This window comes from Furipterus horrens, unplaced genomic scaffold (genome assembly GCF_987537825.1).
Source record: "Furipterus horrens unplaced genomic scaffold, mFurHor1.1.pri manual_scaffold_6, whole genome shotgun sequence".
Taxonomy (NCBI): Eukaryota; Metazoa; Chordata; class Mammalia; order Chiroptera; family Furipteridae; genus Furipterus; species Furipterus horrens.
The window spans coordinates 76,136,275-76,154,354 of NW_028327176.1; the positions used below are offsets into that span (position 1 = coordinate 76,136,275).

At 47.9% G+C, this 18,080-nt stretch overlaps 1 protein-coding gene and 1 long non-coding RNA gene across 6 annotated transcripts; one reads left to right on the top strand and one right to left on the bottom strand.

Moving 5' to 3' along the window:
* Window positions 1–3,024: 3,024 nt before the first annotated feature.
* Window positions 3,025–11,779, bottom strand: ACTR1B (actin related protein 1B). Of its 3 annotated transcripts, none has more exons than XM_090281852.1 (11): window positions 11,563–11,779; window positions 9,400–9,464; window positions 8,171–8,246; window positions 7,007–7,132; window positions 6,573–6,697; window positions 6,134–6,350; window positions 5,892–5,984; window positions 5,632–5,806; window positions 4,563–4,624; window positions 4,278–4,318; window positions 3,025–4,097 (listed from the first exon to the last, which is right to left on the bottom strand). In XM_090281852.1, exons 1-11 carry the CDS (start codon window positions 11,608–11,610, stop codon window positions 3,995–3,997), a joined length of 1,131 nt encoding a protein of 376 aa, XP_090137978.1. In that variant the 5' UTR covers window positions 11,611–11,779; the 3' UTR covers window positions 3,025–3,994. The 3 variants fall into 3 exon arrangements, with proteins under 3 accessions (XP_090137978.1, XP_090137980.1, XP_090137979.1); XM_090281854.1 differs by lacking the exon at window positions 11,563–11,779 and adding an exon at window positions 11,248–11,306; XM_090281853.1 differs by lacking the exon at window positions 9,400–9,464 and having other exon boundaries at window positions 11,563–11,629.
* Window positions 11,756–15,870, top strand: LOC150006566 (uncharacterized). 3 transcript variants are annotated; one of them, XR_016511953.1, is made up of 3 exons: window positions 11,756–11,903; window positions 12,551–12,624; window positions 15,671–15,870. It is a non-coding gene; the product is annotated as an uncharacterized LOC150006566 (long non-coding RNA). The 3 variants fall into 3 exon arrangements; XR_016511952.1 differs by lacking the exon at window positions 11,756–11,903 and adding an exon at window positions 11,963–12,241; XR_016511954.1 differs by lacking the exon at window positions 11,756–11,903 and adding an exon at window positions 11,963–12,241 and having other exon boundaries at window positions 15,738–15,870.
* Window positions 15,871–18,080: the final 2,210 nt, after the last annotated feature.

Genomic DNA, 18,080 nt, shown 5'->3' on the forward strand with positions numbered 1-18,080 from the left:
CTTGGGATTAGTTTTAAAACTGGGAAGAAGAGGAAGAAGTAAGTGGTTTGGAGTGTGATTGATCTCTTGTAGCCAGGTAGGTACATGAGGGAGTCATTGTTCTTTCTGCTTTTGTGTATATTTGAACTTTGCCATAATAACAAAACAGCACCAAAAAATAAAAAAAAGAGTTGGGGAGGAAATAGCCCAATTTAGCTGCTTTATTTGTGATGCCTTGAATAATTTTCAACTATGCTTACTTGTAAAATGAAAATAGTACCTTTCCATTTTGTGTTGGAATTAGCCACAGAGGTGCTTTAATTACTGTCTACAAAATTGATTCAAACTAGGTGTTTCACATGAACTGATGAGAGGCAAAGAGAAAAGCTTCCTTCCCCAGGCTTGCATTGTCTCCTCTTAAAGGTATAGTCAAAACCACTGCGTTCATTCCTCATCAGTCAGTCCTTGCATTTCCAGGAAATGCCTGAGCAGTTATCTGGCATTCAAGACCCTTCCCTGTGAGAGGGGAAACACCTAGGTAGTCATCTATTAAATACCCCTAACATTCCCACCTCAACAGGCTTCCTACATTAACCTGATTTGTCTTCCTCATCTCCAAGGCTCCTTTGCTTCTTTATCCCTCTAAAAGAAAAATCTCTAGGCTGTGGTAGGCAGAATAACAGCCTCTCCTTACCTTACAAGATGTGCATGTCTTAGTGCCCAGAAACTGAGTATATTAGGTCCTGTAGTGACAAGTTATTAAGATAGCAGATAAAATGAAGGTTGCTTAATCACCTGACCTTAAAATAGAGATTATGCTGGTTATCCGAATGGCCCAATAATTGTAAGAGAGGCAGAAGTCAGAGGAGGATGTAACTGAAAGAATGGTTAGAGATACAGTATTGGTCCTTTCTTCACCATGTATAGATTTATTTAATTCATTGCAGATTTGACCACTGGGTGCTCCTTCAAGTTGATTTCTATTTTCTTTAAACAAGCCTTCCATTTTGAGCACATCCTTACTTTACAGTATCACAAGATATTTCAGGCTCATTTTATACCTTCTGCCTCAGATCAGAATTCCTCCAAGAAGCTCTGATTCCTTTTATTGAAGAATGGTATTTAGAAATCAAGATTTGGACACTGATGTGTTCATTGCTACTGGGGTGTCACTGCCTCTAGGCCCTCTGAGCAGACAGGGCTAGAAAATATATAAATATTCCTAACCCTAGCACACATAGATGTATATTTATTTCAGTATCTATCTGAATATGCGTGCATAGGAGCCCATACCCCCAGTCTCAACACCATAAGGTTCATTCTAGCCTTACCACCTTCTCATTTGTAGCTTTGCTCCAGCAGTGAGAAACTTGTAGGGCCAGAGCTCTAACCACATCATCCCTGCTGAAACGGAGGAGGGAAGATCCTGCATAGTGCTTGGCTTAAAGGATGGGATTTTGACAGACGTATGGGAAAGTCATTCCCAGCAGAGAACAGCATGAGTAGAGGCTGGTAGGCAAAGCAGGGCATGATGAAGCAGAAGTCTAAAATGGAAGGGACAGGTCCCAAAGGGCCTGAATTAAATGCAACAGCATGTTCATGAAGGTGCTCTCACCAGGCAATGGAGAACTGCCTGACATTTTGGATTAGGAAGTGGCAGGACCAAGACTATGCGCTTTAGATCCATAAGGAAATGGATCGGTGGGGAAAATGGTGCTGTGGTCTTGAGCCAGGGCGGTAGTGGCCATCATGGAAAAGAAATGATGAGTAGGAAAGGTATTACAAACCAAAAGAACCTGGTAACTGACAGAATGTGGAGAGGTAAGGAAGAGGAAGGACTCAAAGTAATAGGGCTTCAACTTGGATGGTTGGGAGAGTGCATGACCAGAACCCCAAAGGGTTCTCTGTAAATTCTGTTTCCCCCTTGAGGGCAGGTATGGGCTTAACTGCTCTCTGACCACAAAGCCTCACAAAATGCCCAGTGAAGACAGGCCGGACGGAGTAACCTCTCCCCTTCTACATGATCTCAGTTCTGGGCTCTCCCTCAGCTCCACTCACTCCAGTTGCCTTCAACACACAGCTATGACAACCATCCTCCCATGGCAGGCTACCCATCACCCAGGACACAGCTAAAAACCCTAAAGGCCCTCCCTGTGCTGGCCCCACCCAACCTTTTTGGTGCATCTTGCATTCTAACCAAGATCACTTTTCCTTCCCTGCTGAGTTGGCATTACTCACATTCCTGCCTTTTGTCCAGTCCCACTGGTCCCAGGTGTCTCCTTGAGCTCTCACCTCAGCCTGGAACACCCTCCCACACCTGGATAGCTTCCTGGACCCATGCAAGTAAGCCTGCTGGGTTAGATGCTCCTCCTTTTGGCCCCACAACTACTGAAATGGCCTGTTCTTCCTCCCCTGATCTGTTTTTGGGGGCAAAGATATGTTTACCGTTGTCTCCAAACACATGGCACCCTCCTGGACATACTGTAGGTGTACAAACAGTTGGTGAAGGCAGGCAAGGGCAGACACTCCGGTGTTTCCTCACTCCTACTTCCACAGCCCTTCCTATCCTCAGCTTCTACCTTCAGAGCCCAGTTCATCGACACCACCTTTGCCATCTCCCCTTATCACTCTCCCTCCTGACTTGTCTGAACTCTGAGTCTGCATCACTTTAGTCTGTCAGCCTCAGCAGAGGCAACAGAGGTGTTCAAATAGGTGAGGATGCAAAGGCACCAAGCCCCAGCCCCACCTGCCAGGAGGCCCTGTCTAGGAATAAGGCAGAGGAAGGCAGCTTTGTGCTCTGCTTCTCATGGAGGGCTGCAGCAAGTTGGAAATGAGCCTGGGGAATTCTGCCATCAGGTTGAGAGCCCCGCTTCCTGGGGCTTCCTGTGCCACACTGTCCCACCAACACCAACCACTAAAACCCTCAGCGTTCTGAGCTAGAGCCAGGGCCATGCTGCATTCTTGACCATCCTTTCTCTCAAAGTCCCCAGGGATAGGTGAGCAAACAACAGCACAAGAACCACAAGAAAAGAGCCACACGTTGGGCCTTGTCCATAATTATTACTATAATGGTTTACAAAAGTTTTTTTCAGGCAACTGGGTTAAATTATTGTACATATCTGGGGGAGGGGGGCTTGGCCCAGGGTACAAAGACCTACTTCTGGGAGAGGAATTCTGCCCCCTCACCCCTCTGAGTCTGACTCCTGATTAAGTGGCTTCCCCTCAACAAGTGAAGACCGTTAACTTTTTCCCATCCAGAGTACTGGGGTGAAGGAGAAGGAGTAGCAAGTCAATGAAGTGCTTTGAAATGGAGAAGGCAAGAGACTGTGGCTGCCCCAACCTCCTGCATACTCTGTCCTGGCTCCAACACTGGGCCAGAACCCCTCCCTGGGGAGGGCAGACTCCCACTACTCAGCCTGAAAGCATCCACTCAGGAAGACAGGGACAGAGTGTGGAAGGTCAGGGATGCCTAGGAGTGGCTGGCCCTTTGTGCTACCCTGTCAGGTCAGGAAGAGGTGGTGGCACGAGAAACAATAATACACCAGGAGGGAGCTGCTGGCTGCCCCCTCCTCTAACCCACTCCCCAAGGCTAGTTACAAAGGCATCTAGGCACCCTGTCTCTGGGAGGGACTCTGTCAGAGGAAAAGGGGGCATTTGGGTGTCTGGCCTTAGAGGTCAGAGAAGCAGCCCCAAGGGTTATAGCCAGGAACCATAGGTCTAATTGGCCCTGCCAATATGGACAACCAGAGCCACCCAAGGCTGGGCTCCTTAATTCCTATCTTCCAGCTCAAGACTCCCACCCATGCAGCTAAACGTTACCATGTCTGTGTGTATGCATGCGTGCATGTGTGTGGAGGGGAGTGCTGCAGGGAAGTGTTGTTGCACCACCTGCCCGGGGTTCAGGGCATGCAGGGGACCTTACGCCTGGGATATGAGCCCAAACCAGAAAGGGTCAAGGGCTCTGACTTCCCTTTCCCCCCATTCTCTCAACACGATGCCCTCTCCTCCTTGGGCACTAGAACGTTTTACGATGAATAGCACGGGCGCCATCTTCTTCGTACTCTTTCTTGGAGACCCACATCTTCTTAAAAGTGTCTAGTGAGGCCAGGATGGAGCCGCTGTGAGGAGGGAGGGATGGTGTTCTTGTGGATAGCCACCCTCCCTAGGCACTCAGAGTTCTGTTTCCCTCACCTGGGAGGGAAATCCATCCACCTCCACCTGGCCTGGGCCAACCCTGGGAGAAGTGTCCAGGGCAAAATGGTTTCCTCCCAGAGCCCTCCGTGTGAGCTCTGCCTTACCCAATCCATGTGGAGTACAACCGTTCTTGAGGCGCTGAGATCTAGAGAGAGCAAGAGGCAACTAAGGGCCTATCCCCACACAGCAGCCCCTGTCCCAGACTTGGGGGTGATTCCCGCAGGGTACAGGGCCAGACAGCAAGTGCATCAGCTGGGAGCAGGGGGAACAGACAAATGGGAGATGTGTCTGGGCTAGAAATAAGAGGGCCTCTGGAGGTGGCATGTGCCTTACCCGAGTCAAGGCTGCCCAGGACCTCCATGCCCCATGGCCACTCTCCACAACCTCACCTTGATTTTGACATCCTTTGGAGCAAGCTTCTTCACTTCACTTAGTAATCGGTCACCAAAGCCTGTGAACACAAGGCTGGCTAGCCTGGGGTCCACATCTAGCTCCCTTCCCACTAGCTCCCCCATATCCAACCTGGTGCCCCCCCAGTTGCTGCCTTCCTTTCCCCAATTCTTTCCAGGATTAAGGGTATAGGCAAGAACCACTCCAAGGGCAGAAAAGACCCAGCACCACGGGGAGTCCAGCTTCCAAAAGAAAGCTGACATGAAATGGATCCCCAAGTCACATGCTGGCCCACCACACTCTTCACCTAATGCTCCAGCAGCTAAAACTCACCCGAAGCAAAGTCAAAAGCTAATGACAAATTAGGAGAAAACATCCACCTGTTTGCCATTAGATGGGCAAAGATCATACACAGTGTCAGGCAGGCGGTGGCACAAGCTCTCAGGAGGGAAACCCAGTACCCACCAAATAACAAAGGCACACCCACCCTCTTGACTCAGTTCCACTCTAGGATTTACCCTTTGGTATATTTTTAGCATGTGAAATGGCAGTGCAGGGAAGTACTAATTAAAAATGACTGCAACTCTCTCAAAGGCCATCAGCAGCACAATGGCTACATGGCACATCCATTTAATGAAATACCGCAAGGCCACATGAAAGAACTCACACAGGAAGGAAAAGATCTTCCAGATATGATATGAAGTGAGCCATACATGGCCGGAACTTGTAGGACAGGCAACAGTTTGTGTGTACATGGGGGTGATGCACATTTGTTAATATGTGCAGGGAGGTAGTTGACATCTGCCTGAGAAACCCACAAATCCTGTGCGGAGGGAAGGGGTGACCAGGACAATAGGGAAAGGACGCTTCATCTAACAGCTTGGATCTCATATAAACTTACCACCTATTTATAAAGTGAATAAAATGTAATTTTATATCTTACTTAAAAAAAAAAATTTCTCACTGAACACCAAAAAGCCAACAGAAAACAGGTCATGTGCCAGGCTGCAGGCGAAGGTCCAGCTGCCCTTGGCCCCAGTCCTATCATCACCTCCCAAACCAGGATACCTTTGAACAGTGTGGAGCCGCCTGAAAGCACGATGTTGGCAAACAGCGTCCGGCGGAGGTCCAGGTCAGACTTGTGGATGGCAAAGGACAGCACCTCATGGAGTCCCTCGCTCTCATCCCCTATCAGGTCTGGCTGGAAGAGCAGCTCAGGAGCCCGGAACCGCGCTGGCCCTACCTTTGGAACATAAGAGTCAGAGTCTTTTTCTTCCTCTGGGTCCCAGCAGCACCACTGCCACCCAGGGCCAGGCCTGGCGACTTACGTCAAGCATGCTGCCATCTGGCAAAGTGTACTGCACCTTCTCTGTCTCCAAAGCCTCATCCTTCTGAGGGTTGATGGATAGGTAGCAGGCTCTCTGCAAGGGGGTGGGAGCAGGGACACACCCTCAGAAGGCTGCAGACTGGGACACCCACACCCAGGGCTCCACCTCAAGTCTTGGTCCTGTCCCCCTCCCCCCAACATTTGCTCTTTAGGTCATCTCAATGCCCTCCGGCCCTTCTTCACCTCTTTGATGGTCCGAACAACCTCAAACTCAGCTGAAGTGTGAAAGTCAACGCCTTCCTTGCGCAGCAGCAGCCGGAGATAGCGGGACACGTCGCGGCCAGCAATGTCCACCCGCATGATGGAATGCGGCATGGCAAAGCCCTCGTAGATAGGGACAGCATGGGTGACCCCATCCCCTGAGTCTAAAACCACTCCTGTTGTGCGTCCTGTCGCATACCTGTCAGCAGGTCAGCATCCCTTCACCTCAGCCAGTGAGGCATGGGGACCTCCCACCCCTGGAAGGAACCCTGGGACAACTGCACGATCTGGTCTGAAAAAGGGACAGGAGGAACTCCCTAAAGGAATAATCAACAGGGGGCTGTTTCTATAAGGAAGTCGGACATCTGGTCGCCTTGAGCAGGATGGCCCAGGGAGGATGGGGACTAAGGGGACCACTCACAGGCTGAGTACGGCCTGCATGGAGATAAACAGGGCTGGCACGTTGAAGGTCTCAAAGAACACTTCTGCTGCCTTCTCCCGGTTCTTACTTGGGTTGAGCGGGGCTTCCGTTAGAAGAACAGGATGCTATAAGAGATGGCAGAGTTGTGGGTTTGTGCACAGACAGTATGTTAGGCTCTAAATTGATCTTTCCAGACAGCCAAGCCCCCTTGCTCCCTGCTCTGAGTACACGTGGTTGCAGCCTGATGTCCTTCCCAAGGGCACATTCCTGTCACCTGCTGGCAATTTTTCTTCCAAAGAGCCAGCTCTCTCTGGAAGTGAAGAGGCAGCGGCAGGCCCTATCAAAATGCAATGCGGGAACCTGACCAACAGGGAGCGCAGCAGGGAGGGCAAAGCGAGAGGATTTGGAGCCTGTGGGAGGCCTGGCTGCCACACCTCCTCAGAGAAGGTCTGCAGCTGGTCCTTGGAGTAGACGTACTGCCAGATGCGCTCCATGTCGTTCCAGTCCCTCACCATGCCGTGCTCCATGGGGTAGCGCAGGGTCAGCAGCCCCCGGTGCTCCTGCAGAGGAGGGGTGGAAAGGCCAGTGTGGCCCCAGGCCCCTCACCCAGACACTGCTTTCTGCCTTCCTGGAAGCTGTCCCTTCCCCTTCCCTGAGCAGAACCACTGCTGCTTACTGGGTGCCCCCATGCCCTGTGGCTGGCCCTGAACTCAGTGCAGGCTCACTGTCTGGCAGCCTCTCAGGACCTCAGAGCCCAGCCAGCTTCAACTGGCCAGGGACAAGAGAGGGTGGTAACATGCTTCCTCCCATTATCCAATCCCTCCTCTTCCTCCTCTGGCTGTGCTTCTCTACACTCACTGCCAGCACATTCTCCCCTTCTCCCCACACACTGTCCAGCTTCCATCCCCATCACTCATGGTTACTGCTCCCATCAGTGCCTGTACAGTCCCCTCCAGTGGTCACCTGTCAGCTCCACTCCCATTCCTCCCACTTCCCCAGCCAGTGCTTACATCTCCTACATGGATTTGCCTTTCGATGTCATCCACAGGATGCCCCTTCTTGCCAAGCACCATTGGCCTCTCTCTCCCTACTGACTCATCTCCTGAGAGCCTGTCTTATCCCCACCCAGCTCAGGCCCCAGAGAGCACCTCACACTATGTTTCACAGGTGCCTAATCTGCACTTGCTTTTAATTCTCCCACCCATTTGCTCCTCCTGAGGGCCTCTTCTGGTTGTGTGGCCCCTGGCAAGTTACCCTAGCTGGGGTGCACGAAGTGGCTCCACAGCTCTTGTGATCAGTTATCAAGTCTGGGTAATTCAGACTCTTAAGTCACTTTTTAATCAGTTCTTTCCTCCACAACTTCCAAAAGACAGGATATGAAGTGGTCTGTTCCACCCCACCCCTGCCCCCAGGAACCAGTGCCTTATTACAGGGCAGAGTTCTTCAGAGCTGAGGTCTGGGGAGTTCAGGAGGCACCTGGCACAGGCCCAGAGAGCAGAGCCCCAGGAGCCTCCACAGTACAGCTCTGCCCCCCAGTGGATGCTCCTGGGACTACGAAGACCCCAAACCCAGGAAAATGCAGGTTCCACAGGTGTTACCTCTGCTTTTGGTCCAATGAAGAGATCCCCTTCCAGAGCTCCAGCCATCACCCGCATATGCTTAGGGCGCCCGACACTGCAAGGACAGGTAAAGTCAGTGAGGTGGGTGGGGTCACAGCTCAGACCAGCCCAGGAAGACCAAGTCCAGCTCCAGTGGTCAAGACAGTAACTTACTCCAAAGCAACAGGATGTGACCACGGGGTAAAGATCAGAACCCAGGGATATGGGATCTGGGACTACAGAGCAGGTCTTAGCAGGACAGAAAGCTCAAGGCCAGAAGAAAAGATGTCCCTCCCAGAGGGCTGAGCTTTGGAATGTCAGCCCTCCGTGGCCCATTCCTGGCAGTGGGTCAGCTTCTGCAGCCACAGTGACTCAGTCCACACTCTGGATGTGAGGAGGGTAAGGCTGCTGCCACTATCTGCAGACCCAGGGAGGAAGGCCCCAGGAAACTGGGTAGTGGCTCCCTTGTGGACCGCTCTCTCATCAGGTGATCCTGCCCCTTCCTTACTGCCAGGGCTTTCAGAATAGATTCCAAAATTTGACCCAAGTTCCCTGCGTATCAAGAGAAACCTTCATTATACCCATGTGGGGTTCAGAAAGGAAAGCTGGAGCCCTACTGGGTGTTGCACCCTGGCTCGTCTCCAGACCAGGCCTGGGGTCTTGGCATACCCAGCCACTCCAGGGGTCCCAGGAACCCCCACCCACTCCCAGGCTTAGATAATCACTCTAAAGCCTCCAGGATTTGCGAGGTGACACTGCTGAGGGAAAACTCCCCAATGGGCTGGAGTAGCTGAAGGTGTACCCCAGGCTTTCTCCAGGTTTTACCTCCTTTGACCCCTGCCACCACTTGAACCATTCAGGAAAATACCCTCTGGACTGAGAAAATATTTTCTAAAGTCTGAAAGTAAATAAGCCTGAAGAAAACTTCTCCTAAGGAGGAAGAGGTAGGTGGCTGTGTACTGATTCCCTACGCTTCCTTTCTCTGACTTCAGGTCTTTCCCCTGGAAACTTCTCCCTTTTATTTTTGCTGCTGCTACCACACCCTGTCCCTAGGGGAATGCTGGCAGCTTCTCCTCCCTGCTCAGTGAGGGACCAAAATTACACTCCAGAGAGGAGGGGGAAGCCCAGAGCACCAGTCTGCTCCTTCCAGAGCCCTCAACAGTGTCAGCCTCTCACATCTGGTGTCTCCCATACAGGTGGGAGCAAGGTTGGCCTCAAAGCACACTTACTAGTTTGGGAAACAGTATTTGGGAATCTGATCTCCAGCAAAGCCAGCCTTGATTACCCCAGAACCCTGCAAGGAAAAACAATGTTTAGCTACCTGCATTCACTCCCAAATTAAGGCAGTGGGGAGTGCAGGCTGCCTAGCCAACGCAGCCAAGGAGAAGCTGAGATCCTGCCCAGGAGCGCAAGATCATTTACAAGCACACCAGTGGCTCAAAACTGTATGGGCGGGGGTGGGCAATTTTGCACCCCTCCTCCCCAAACTGACCATCTGTAGACTGGGGAGGGGAGGGATGGGAGGAAGCTACTGGCATAGAGTGGGTAGAGGCCAGGGACCCTGCTAGACAACCTACAGTATGTAAGTCAGTCTCTCACAATCTAGAATTACCCAGCCCAGAATGCCAACAGGAGACTGAGACCACTGCACACTCCAAGGTTAGCTCACAGCAAGAGGAATCCATGGCAAACCTATTCCCAGAAGCCAGCTAGAAGCAAACCCTAAGCATAATTTTTTTTCAACAGCCCCTGGCCCCCCCTGCTCCCAGTAGACTGGATCACATACAGGGCCCATGGAAAGACCACCGGGGGCCTGGGAGACTGGCACCTCTCCAGTGGTTTCCCCAGAGACCACAGACAAAGGAGAACTTGGGCTGCCACTGCGCCAGCCTGGACCTGGCACTTAGAACCCCTCACCAAGCCCTCTTCACACACATCTTCAGCAAACACTTTGGGTCTGCAGTGCAGGAATAAACATTCCCAAGTTACAGAGCAGCCACACGCCCAGAGGGACCATATGCAGGAGGCCCTCTGAACTCATAAGCTTCTGATTAGCCTAAGTGAATTACTGGCCCGCCAAGAAGGGAAGTAGACTGGTTCTTCCTGTATTCTGCTGGAGAGTATCCCCAAGCCCAGTTCTAGTCTTCTTATTAAACACCCCTGTTGTGGCTCAGGGAGCCCACATGGGTACTCAAAAAAAGAACCAGTCGGGGATGACATGAGGGGGTCATGTGGGAGGGAGACTGATCCCAGAAAAAGAAGGGAGTCATTATCAAAAACTCCCAGGCTTGTCCTGGCCGGGTGGCTCAGCTGGTTGGAGCGTTGGTCCATATACCATAAGGTTGTGAAATCAATTCCCGGTCAGGTTGCAGGTTTGAGCGCTGGTTGGGGCACGTACGTGAGACAACAGATTGATCAGTTTCTCTCTAAAGTCAGTGAACGTGTCCTCGGGTGAGGACTAAAAATAATAATAATAATAATAATAATAATAATAATAATAATAATAATAAATAAACTCCAAGGCTCACACACCAGAGGCCGATACCCAGAGCCATTCATTTTCTTCCTATGGACCAGAAATTTCTGAGGGCAGAAATCCTCAGAGGACAGCTGACAGCATGCTGAGCCCCACTGATGTAGGACAAAGCCCCAAGGAAGCCAGGCATCTTTACTCTGAGGCTTCCAAACAATTATCCTCAACTGTTTATGGGTCCTGGGAAGAGAGGTCCTGAACTCTCTCTGTGCCCTGCCAGCTGTAGCATTTCTGCTCTGCAGAAGGAGCACTTCAGGAGAGGGTCAAAGTAGCTAAGTGGCCAACCAGGCGGTGGGGGATTTGTGGCTGGTACAGCTGAACTTTCACTTTTTCCAGTCCCAGGAAAAGAGGGCCTGTCCACTCTGGAGGTCCTGCCTGGGGGTGTAGCCCTTTGGGAAGCGCTGTTGGAAAGGTCCCCAGGTCAACCCTCTCCAAAAGATGAGCCAGCAGTGTGCAAACGGACAAAATACTATCCTTCCTCTACATGACGGGCAGACAGAGCCACAGCCCGAAGGAGAGGGGGTAAAGGGGCTGGGGTCAAAACCTGTCCAGTGACCCGACTCTCAACCAAGCAGGGTCCGGGGTTCGTCCCCGGGCAGGGCAGCCCGCTGTCACTGCTGCTCTCCCGAGATGTTCATCACGGGCCGGCTGGGGCAGGGCTCGGGCAGGGCTCGGGCAGGGGCTCCACGGCGTCGGCGGGGGGCTGGCCCCAAGGCCCGGGCTACGGGGCCAAGCGGGTGCGAGGGCCTCGGGCGGGCAACGCGTGGAGGACGAGCCCAGACGGTGAGGTCCCTCCCGGTGCTGCCAAGTGCGACCCGGGGGCGGGGCGCCCGCCTTCCCCCCGACTGCTGGGCCTCACATTGTCGATGACCACGGGCTGGTTGGCGATTATGTCGTAGGACTCCATGGCGGGGCCGGGCCGGCCCTGCCCAACAGGCAGGGGGCAGGAGGGACCAGCGGACCGACAGGCGGGCGGGCGGACCTGACCACGGCGGCTCCAGACGCAACGTCACGCCCCTCCCACCGGAACGCGCAGCCCACGCAGGCTTCTAGTGAGGGCGCGCTCGGCGGCCAATCACCGCTCCCCCTTGGGCCCGCTGACCGTGCACGCCCGGGGCCGATTGCGATCTAAGCAGCTGGGTCGCCGGGCGCTGGCTAGCCAATTGCAGTAGCTCGGAAGAACTGCCGGGCACTTCCAAGGTAGGCTGCGCCGTGTGGAGATGACGTCATGGTTTTGCTCTTAAAGGGGACACGGGTGAAGTCAGGCCGGCTGAAGGTCACTTGTCCAGGAAGATACATTCCTGACCTCCAGCGCCTCAAACCACGCTCCTTCGTGATCGCTCAGTCCCCGAGGAGGTCGCTCTGGCTATTTCACCCAAAGTATTTATTGAACACTGAGGAGGATCCTTTCCCTGTAACAATTACAATTTAGTGGTAACTTGGTAGCTGGTGTTTATCCAGCACATGCTCTGGTGCTTGTTGGAGCACTTCTACCCACTTTATGTGGATTATATTAAATCGGGCAATAACTCTACCAGGTAATTGTATTATTATTTCCATTTTACAGATGTAGACACTGAGAAGCCTGTCCAAGGTTATGGAGCTAGCATTTGGGCAGCTTCCAGCTTCGCTGGGGTCAAAGGCAGTAACAGTCCTGAATTCACTTACCAAACTGAGCCATAGTGATTTGCCATTATACAGAAAAGTGCAGAAATCATAAGTGTACACTCAGTGCATTATTACAATTTGAACACATGATGTAACTATCACTGATTTTAAGAAACAGCATGACCAACACTTCAGTAGCCCACCGCCCTTCTCAGTCACTGTCCTGTTTTTCCTCCCAGGTGACCACGCTCCTGAATTTAACAACACAGGTTAATTTTGCCTATTCCAGAATTTAATGCAAATGGAATCACAGGTATGCATTCATTTGTATCTGGTGTCTATGCATTCATAAAATGGGTCAGTGTGCAGCTGCTTAAGTAAATAAGATAGTTCTATATAGTCTGATATGAAACACATGAGGACATAGGGTTAAATCAAAGCAAAGAAAGCCAGACACAGTGTCCAGAATGTCTTTGAAGAGTATATCAGGGACTTTTAAGACTGTAATATGAGAAAGGGACCATTGATAGATGTGGGTGAATGAAGGGAGAATTCTTTTTACAATGTAAACTTTTGTATTGAATTGTTTTTAACTTAAGTTTTTAACTTATATTGTTTTTTTCTCATTTTTTATTGTGCTAAAATACACATAACGTATAATTTATCATCTTAACTATTTTAAGTGTACAGTTCAGTAGTATTAAAAACATTCATAATGTTGTGCTATCACCACCATCCATCTCCAGAACTATTTCATCTTGTAAAACTGAAAGTCTATGCTCATTAAACACTAAGTCCTCATTCCCGCTCTCCCCTAGCTCCTGGCAACCACCATTCTACTTTCTGTTTCTATGAATTGACTAAATATTTTGAACCTCAATACTGTTTTCCATAGCACCAGCACCACTAACAATGCAAAAGGATTCCAGTTTCTCCACATCCTCACCAAGACTTGTTATTATTAGCATTACTATTTTTTTACAGCAGCCATCCTAATGAGTATGAGGTGATTGGTAACCGGTGTTGCGTCATAGTTTTGATTTGCATTTCTCTAATGATTCTTTTATTTATTTACTTGTTTGTTTGTTTGTTTATTTATTTATTTTTAGAGAAAGGGGAAAGGAGAAAGAGAGGGAGAGAAACATCACTGTGTGGTTGTCTCTCACTTGCGCCCCCAACTGGGGACCTGATGTGCAACCTAGTCATGTGCCCTGACTGGGTTGAACCAGCGACACTTGCCTTGCAGGCTGACGCTCAAACCACTGAGCCACAGCAGCCAGGGCTTCTCTAATGATTCTTGATGTTGAGCATCTTTTCATGTGCTTATTGTCCATTTGTATGTCTTCTTTAGACATATGTCTATTCAAGTCCTTTGCCCATTTTTGAATTGGTATCTTTCTGTTATTGATTTTTAGAAGTTCTCTCTATATACTGGATATTAATCCCTTATCAGATATATGACTTGAAAATATTTTTTCCTGTTCTGTGGATTGCCTTTTCACTCTATTAATAGTGTCTTTTGATACACAAAATCTTTGAAATTCTCATGGTCTAACTTGTCTTTTTCTTTTTGTTGCTTCTGCCTTTGCTGTCGTATTTGAGACACCAAATCCAACTTCCTGAAGCTTTTGCCCTATGTTTTCTTCTAAGAGCTTATAGTTCTAGCCCTTATATTTAGGTCTTTAAGTCATTTGAGTTAATTTTTATACATGGTGTTTGGTAAGGGTTCAACTTCATTCTTTTGCATGTGAATATTCAGTTTTCCCAGCACTATTTATTGGAAAGACTGTCTTTTCTTCTTTAAAGGGTTTTGTGACCCCTGTCAAATATCCTTTGATCATATATGTGAGGGCTCTCTATTTTATTCCATTGATCTATTTGTGTGTCTTTATGACATATGACTTTAAAAAATGAAATAAAATACTGAAGCGAAAAGGTGTCTGCATAACAAACATTTATAAAAGAAGGCCAGGGTTCTGGCTGTGAATAAATTCCATGAATACTAGACAGCAGGGACAATAGTGTTGTGGTGGAGGAGTGACTGAAAAAGGACCCCAAAAGTACGTGTTGTTGAAGGCTCTAGAGCAAACCCAGCCTCAGAGGCAGGAGGGCAGGCTTGTCAATTATCCTCTGAGATAACTAGAAAAAAGAAGAGCTCAGAAACCTTATTTTGGAGGGAGAAAGAAACAAAGAGAGGGGAAGAGAGGAAGGTGGGTAAGAGAATGATGGTGTGAGAGAGAATCCCTCAAACTCAAAGGGCAAGCCACCCCTCCTGCTCCCTTGAGCCATCCTCTCATTATCTCCCAGACAACATCTCCTTTCCTTGCCTGAACAGCACCCTAGCTCTTCAATTCCTTTGATTTTTTTCAGTCTCAGTAACTTACTTACACCCACTTTACTAATAAAGATTGTTTACCCCCCTGAGGAAGTAATTCTAGCTGTCAAAAAGGACTCCTTGTGGTTAATGGGGTCCAAATTTATAATTAAAGTTTAGCAGCCCTGTTCACCTGGTGCCTCTCACTCATGCTGCATTTCAGGGAAAAGCCAGAGTGGGCTGCTAAGCCTCCTGCACTGTGCTCCTGCTGGTTAAGCCAGCCCTCATAAAGGAATTCCTGGTATCATATTTTGACCAATGAGTTGAGACCAGCCCTGTCCAGCTGGAGCTGTGCAGACAAAATGCATAATGTAATACCATATTTTTCGCACTATAAGACGCACCTGACTATAAGATGCACCTAGCTTTAGAGGAGGAAAGCAAGAAAAAAATATTCTAAACCAAATGATGTACTAAAATATTTAGTAAAATATAACAGAATAATATATCAACCATGTAAAGTGAACAGCAGTCAACAGCATATTAAGAACCATTATCACTGTCATTAACAAATGAGGAGAGACTTTAAGGTTCAAGTATTCTTCTAATTTTCTGGGAACCACAGGTCAGGTAATACATACACATCATGGTCTGTGATGTAATATTTGCTCCATAAGACACACAGATATTTCCCCCCACTTTTGGGGAGAAAAAAGTGTATCTTATGGAGTAAAAAATACATAAGTTCTTAGCACATATGGAGAGACCCAGAGGATGGGGTCTTTGGAGACTTCCCTGAGAGACAGACCCCAAAAGAAAAGACAGATGAAGGAATGCAGTGCCTGATGCCACCTTCTCCTAGTTATGTTCTTTTCTCTTCTGTTTTTACTTTTTTGAAGATATTTTAGAGAAATAAGACTTATACTGCTGTCATTACCTAATGTTATGAATTGAATTGTGTCCCACCTCCCATCCCTAAATTTATATTTTGAAGTCCTAACCCTCAGTATCTCAGACTGCAACTTTATTTGGCATGTCTTTACAGAGGTTATTAAGATTAAATGAGGTCATTAAAATGGGCCTTAATCCAATATGACCAATATCCTTATAAGAAAAGGAACTTTGCATATGGAAGGAAGACACTAAGAAGACACAGGGAGAAGATGGCCACCTACAAGCCAAGGAGAGAGATCTCAGAAAGAACCAACCCTGCTGACACCTTGATCTTGGACTTCTGGACTCCAGAACTGTAAGACAATAGATTTCTGTTGTTTCAGGCTCCCCGTCTCACCACCACCATTTTGTGGTACTTTGTTATAGCAGCCCCAGCAAAGGAATACACCGAAGCTACACAGAACTCAGCTATATAGCTTTTTGTGTAACTTTTTGCCCCTAAGATCTCCTCCATTCTCCTATTGAGTGCAGTGTGTGAACAGGAGGGCTAAAGGGCAGTGCCAACTATATAATTTGCGGGACCCAATGCAAAATGAAAATGCAGGGGGAAAAGTGTAGTTAAAGGTGCTAAAATATAAAGATTTTCCTTTGAAAGTAGTTTAATACTTATAAAACTAAATAGGGAAGCCCTATCTGGATATCTTAGTTGGTTAGAGTATCATCCTGATATGCTAGGGTTTGGGTTTGATCCCTGGTCAGGGCACATACAAGAATCAACCAATGAATGCCTAAATGAGTGGAACAACAAATTGATGTTTCTCTCTCTAAAATCAATAAATAAAAATTTAAAAAATATAATAGGGGAAATAGTGATACATGAGGGATATTAACTTATGCTTTTGCTTATATTATTTTTGGTACTATAATTTTATGTAATACAATAAATAACAATGCTTAATGTGATATATTGATTTATCCTAAGATTTTACTGGCTACTCTAGCCACTTCCAATTCACTTAAGCTGATTTTGTAGGGTTTTTGTCACTCTCAATCTACTGCCTTCAGACTAAAGTGCATGTAGGATGGAGGAAGGTACCCCTCCTGTCCCTGCCAAGGAACCAGGCCCTCCCTCCTTCCCCCTGTAGAACTGCCCCCACCTTGCCTCTGGTGTGACTTCACAGACCATCAGATTCCACAGTATCCTAGAGTTCAAGGCTATTCTGTCTGAGGATTTCAGGAGATTTGCTTCTAAAGTACAGACCATGGCAAAGATGAGAGAAGCAGAGAGCCTCTTCTTTGTTCTCTTCTTGGACTGTTGGCGAGGTGCAGAGCTCCACCACCCTTCCCACCTGAGCAAAGGTACTGTCACAGGTATAGTGTTGTGGCAGATAGAGAAGTGGGAGACTCACCTTGAGCCTAAATCAGGCAGGAGGTGGTGGTCACCTCCTGCGAGTTCTTCAGTGGTAGACATGGGGCCTCTTCCACCCACTACCTTCTTCACATCTCTGAATCTACCGTAAGAATTTCTTGCTCAGGAGAAGGGAGTAACTTTAACATTTTTCCTCACTTTGAACCTTTCCCAAAATCCAGAGCTTCACAAGAGGGTAGCATATGTGCACATTTTAACTTTCATTATAAAAATTTTCAAGCGCACATAAAAGTAGAAAGATTGATATAATGAATCTCCATGTGCTAATCAGGCCAATCTTGCTTTATCTTTCCCTTCATATACACACAATATATTAAATAACAGCTTGAGATGTTTTCATGTCACATAAAATCCACCCTTATAAAGTGTATAATCTAGCAGTTTTTAGTATAAAGAGGTGTGAATCACCACTGTGCAATTTTAGAACATTTTCATCATCTCAGAACGTAATGTCACATTCACTAACCATCACTCCCCAATTCCCCTTCCCCAAAGTCCCTGACAACCACTGTTTCCTCTATAGATTTGTCTAGTCTGAATATTTTATATATGGAATCATGTAATATGTGGTCTTTTGTGATTGATTTCTTTTATTTAACAGGTTTTCAAGATTTTTATGGTTCAGTAATGTTCTTTTGTATGGTTATGCCACATTTTGTTAATCCATTTATCAGTCGATGGCTCTTTGGGTCATTTCTACCTTTAGACTATCTGACTGATGTTATTATGAACATAGCATTTCCAAGTCAACATCAGATTTTCCTGCTATTTTGCTATTTACTAAATTGATTGACTACATTCTGGGAAATTCTCTCGATGTAAAATGTATCAGTTCTGGGAGAAATAGAAGCAGTAGACACAATCCTAGTGATGGAGGAAGAACACTATTGTTCTCCAAAAATTAAGTAGACCAAGATTATAAAATAGTGTCATATGTCATGAAGGACAGGAATACATTATGTAAATTGTAAGGCAGGAATGACAACAGGAAAAGGAGAGACAGTAATTATTGTCTTCAGGGCACTTTAAAAACAAAAGGGTTTTTGTGAACAAATATTATACTGCATGGTCTTATACTACCATTGTAATGATCCTTAGTGATGCACTAATATCGCAGCAAAACGAAATGTGG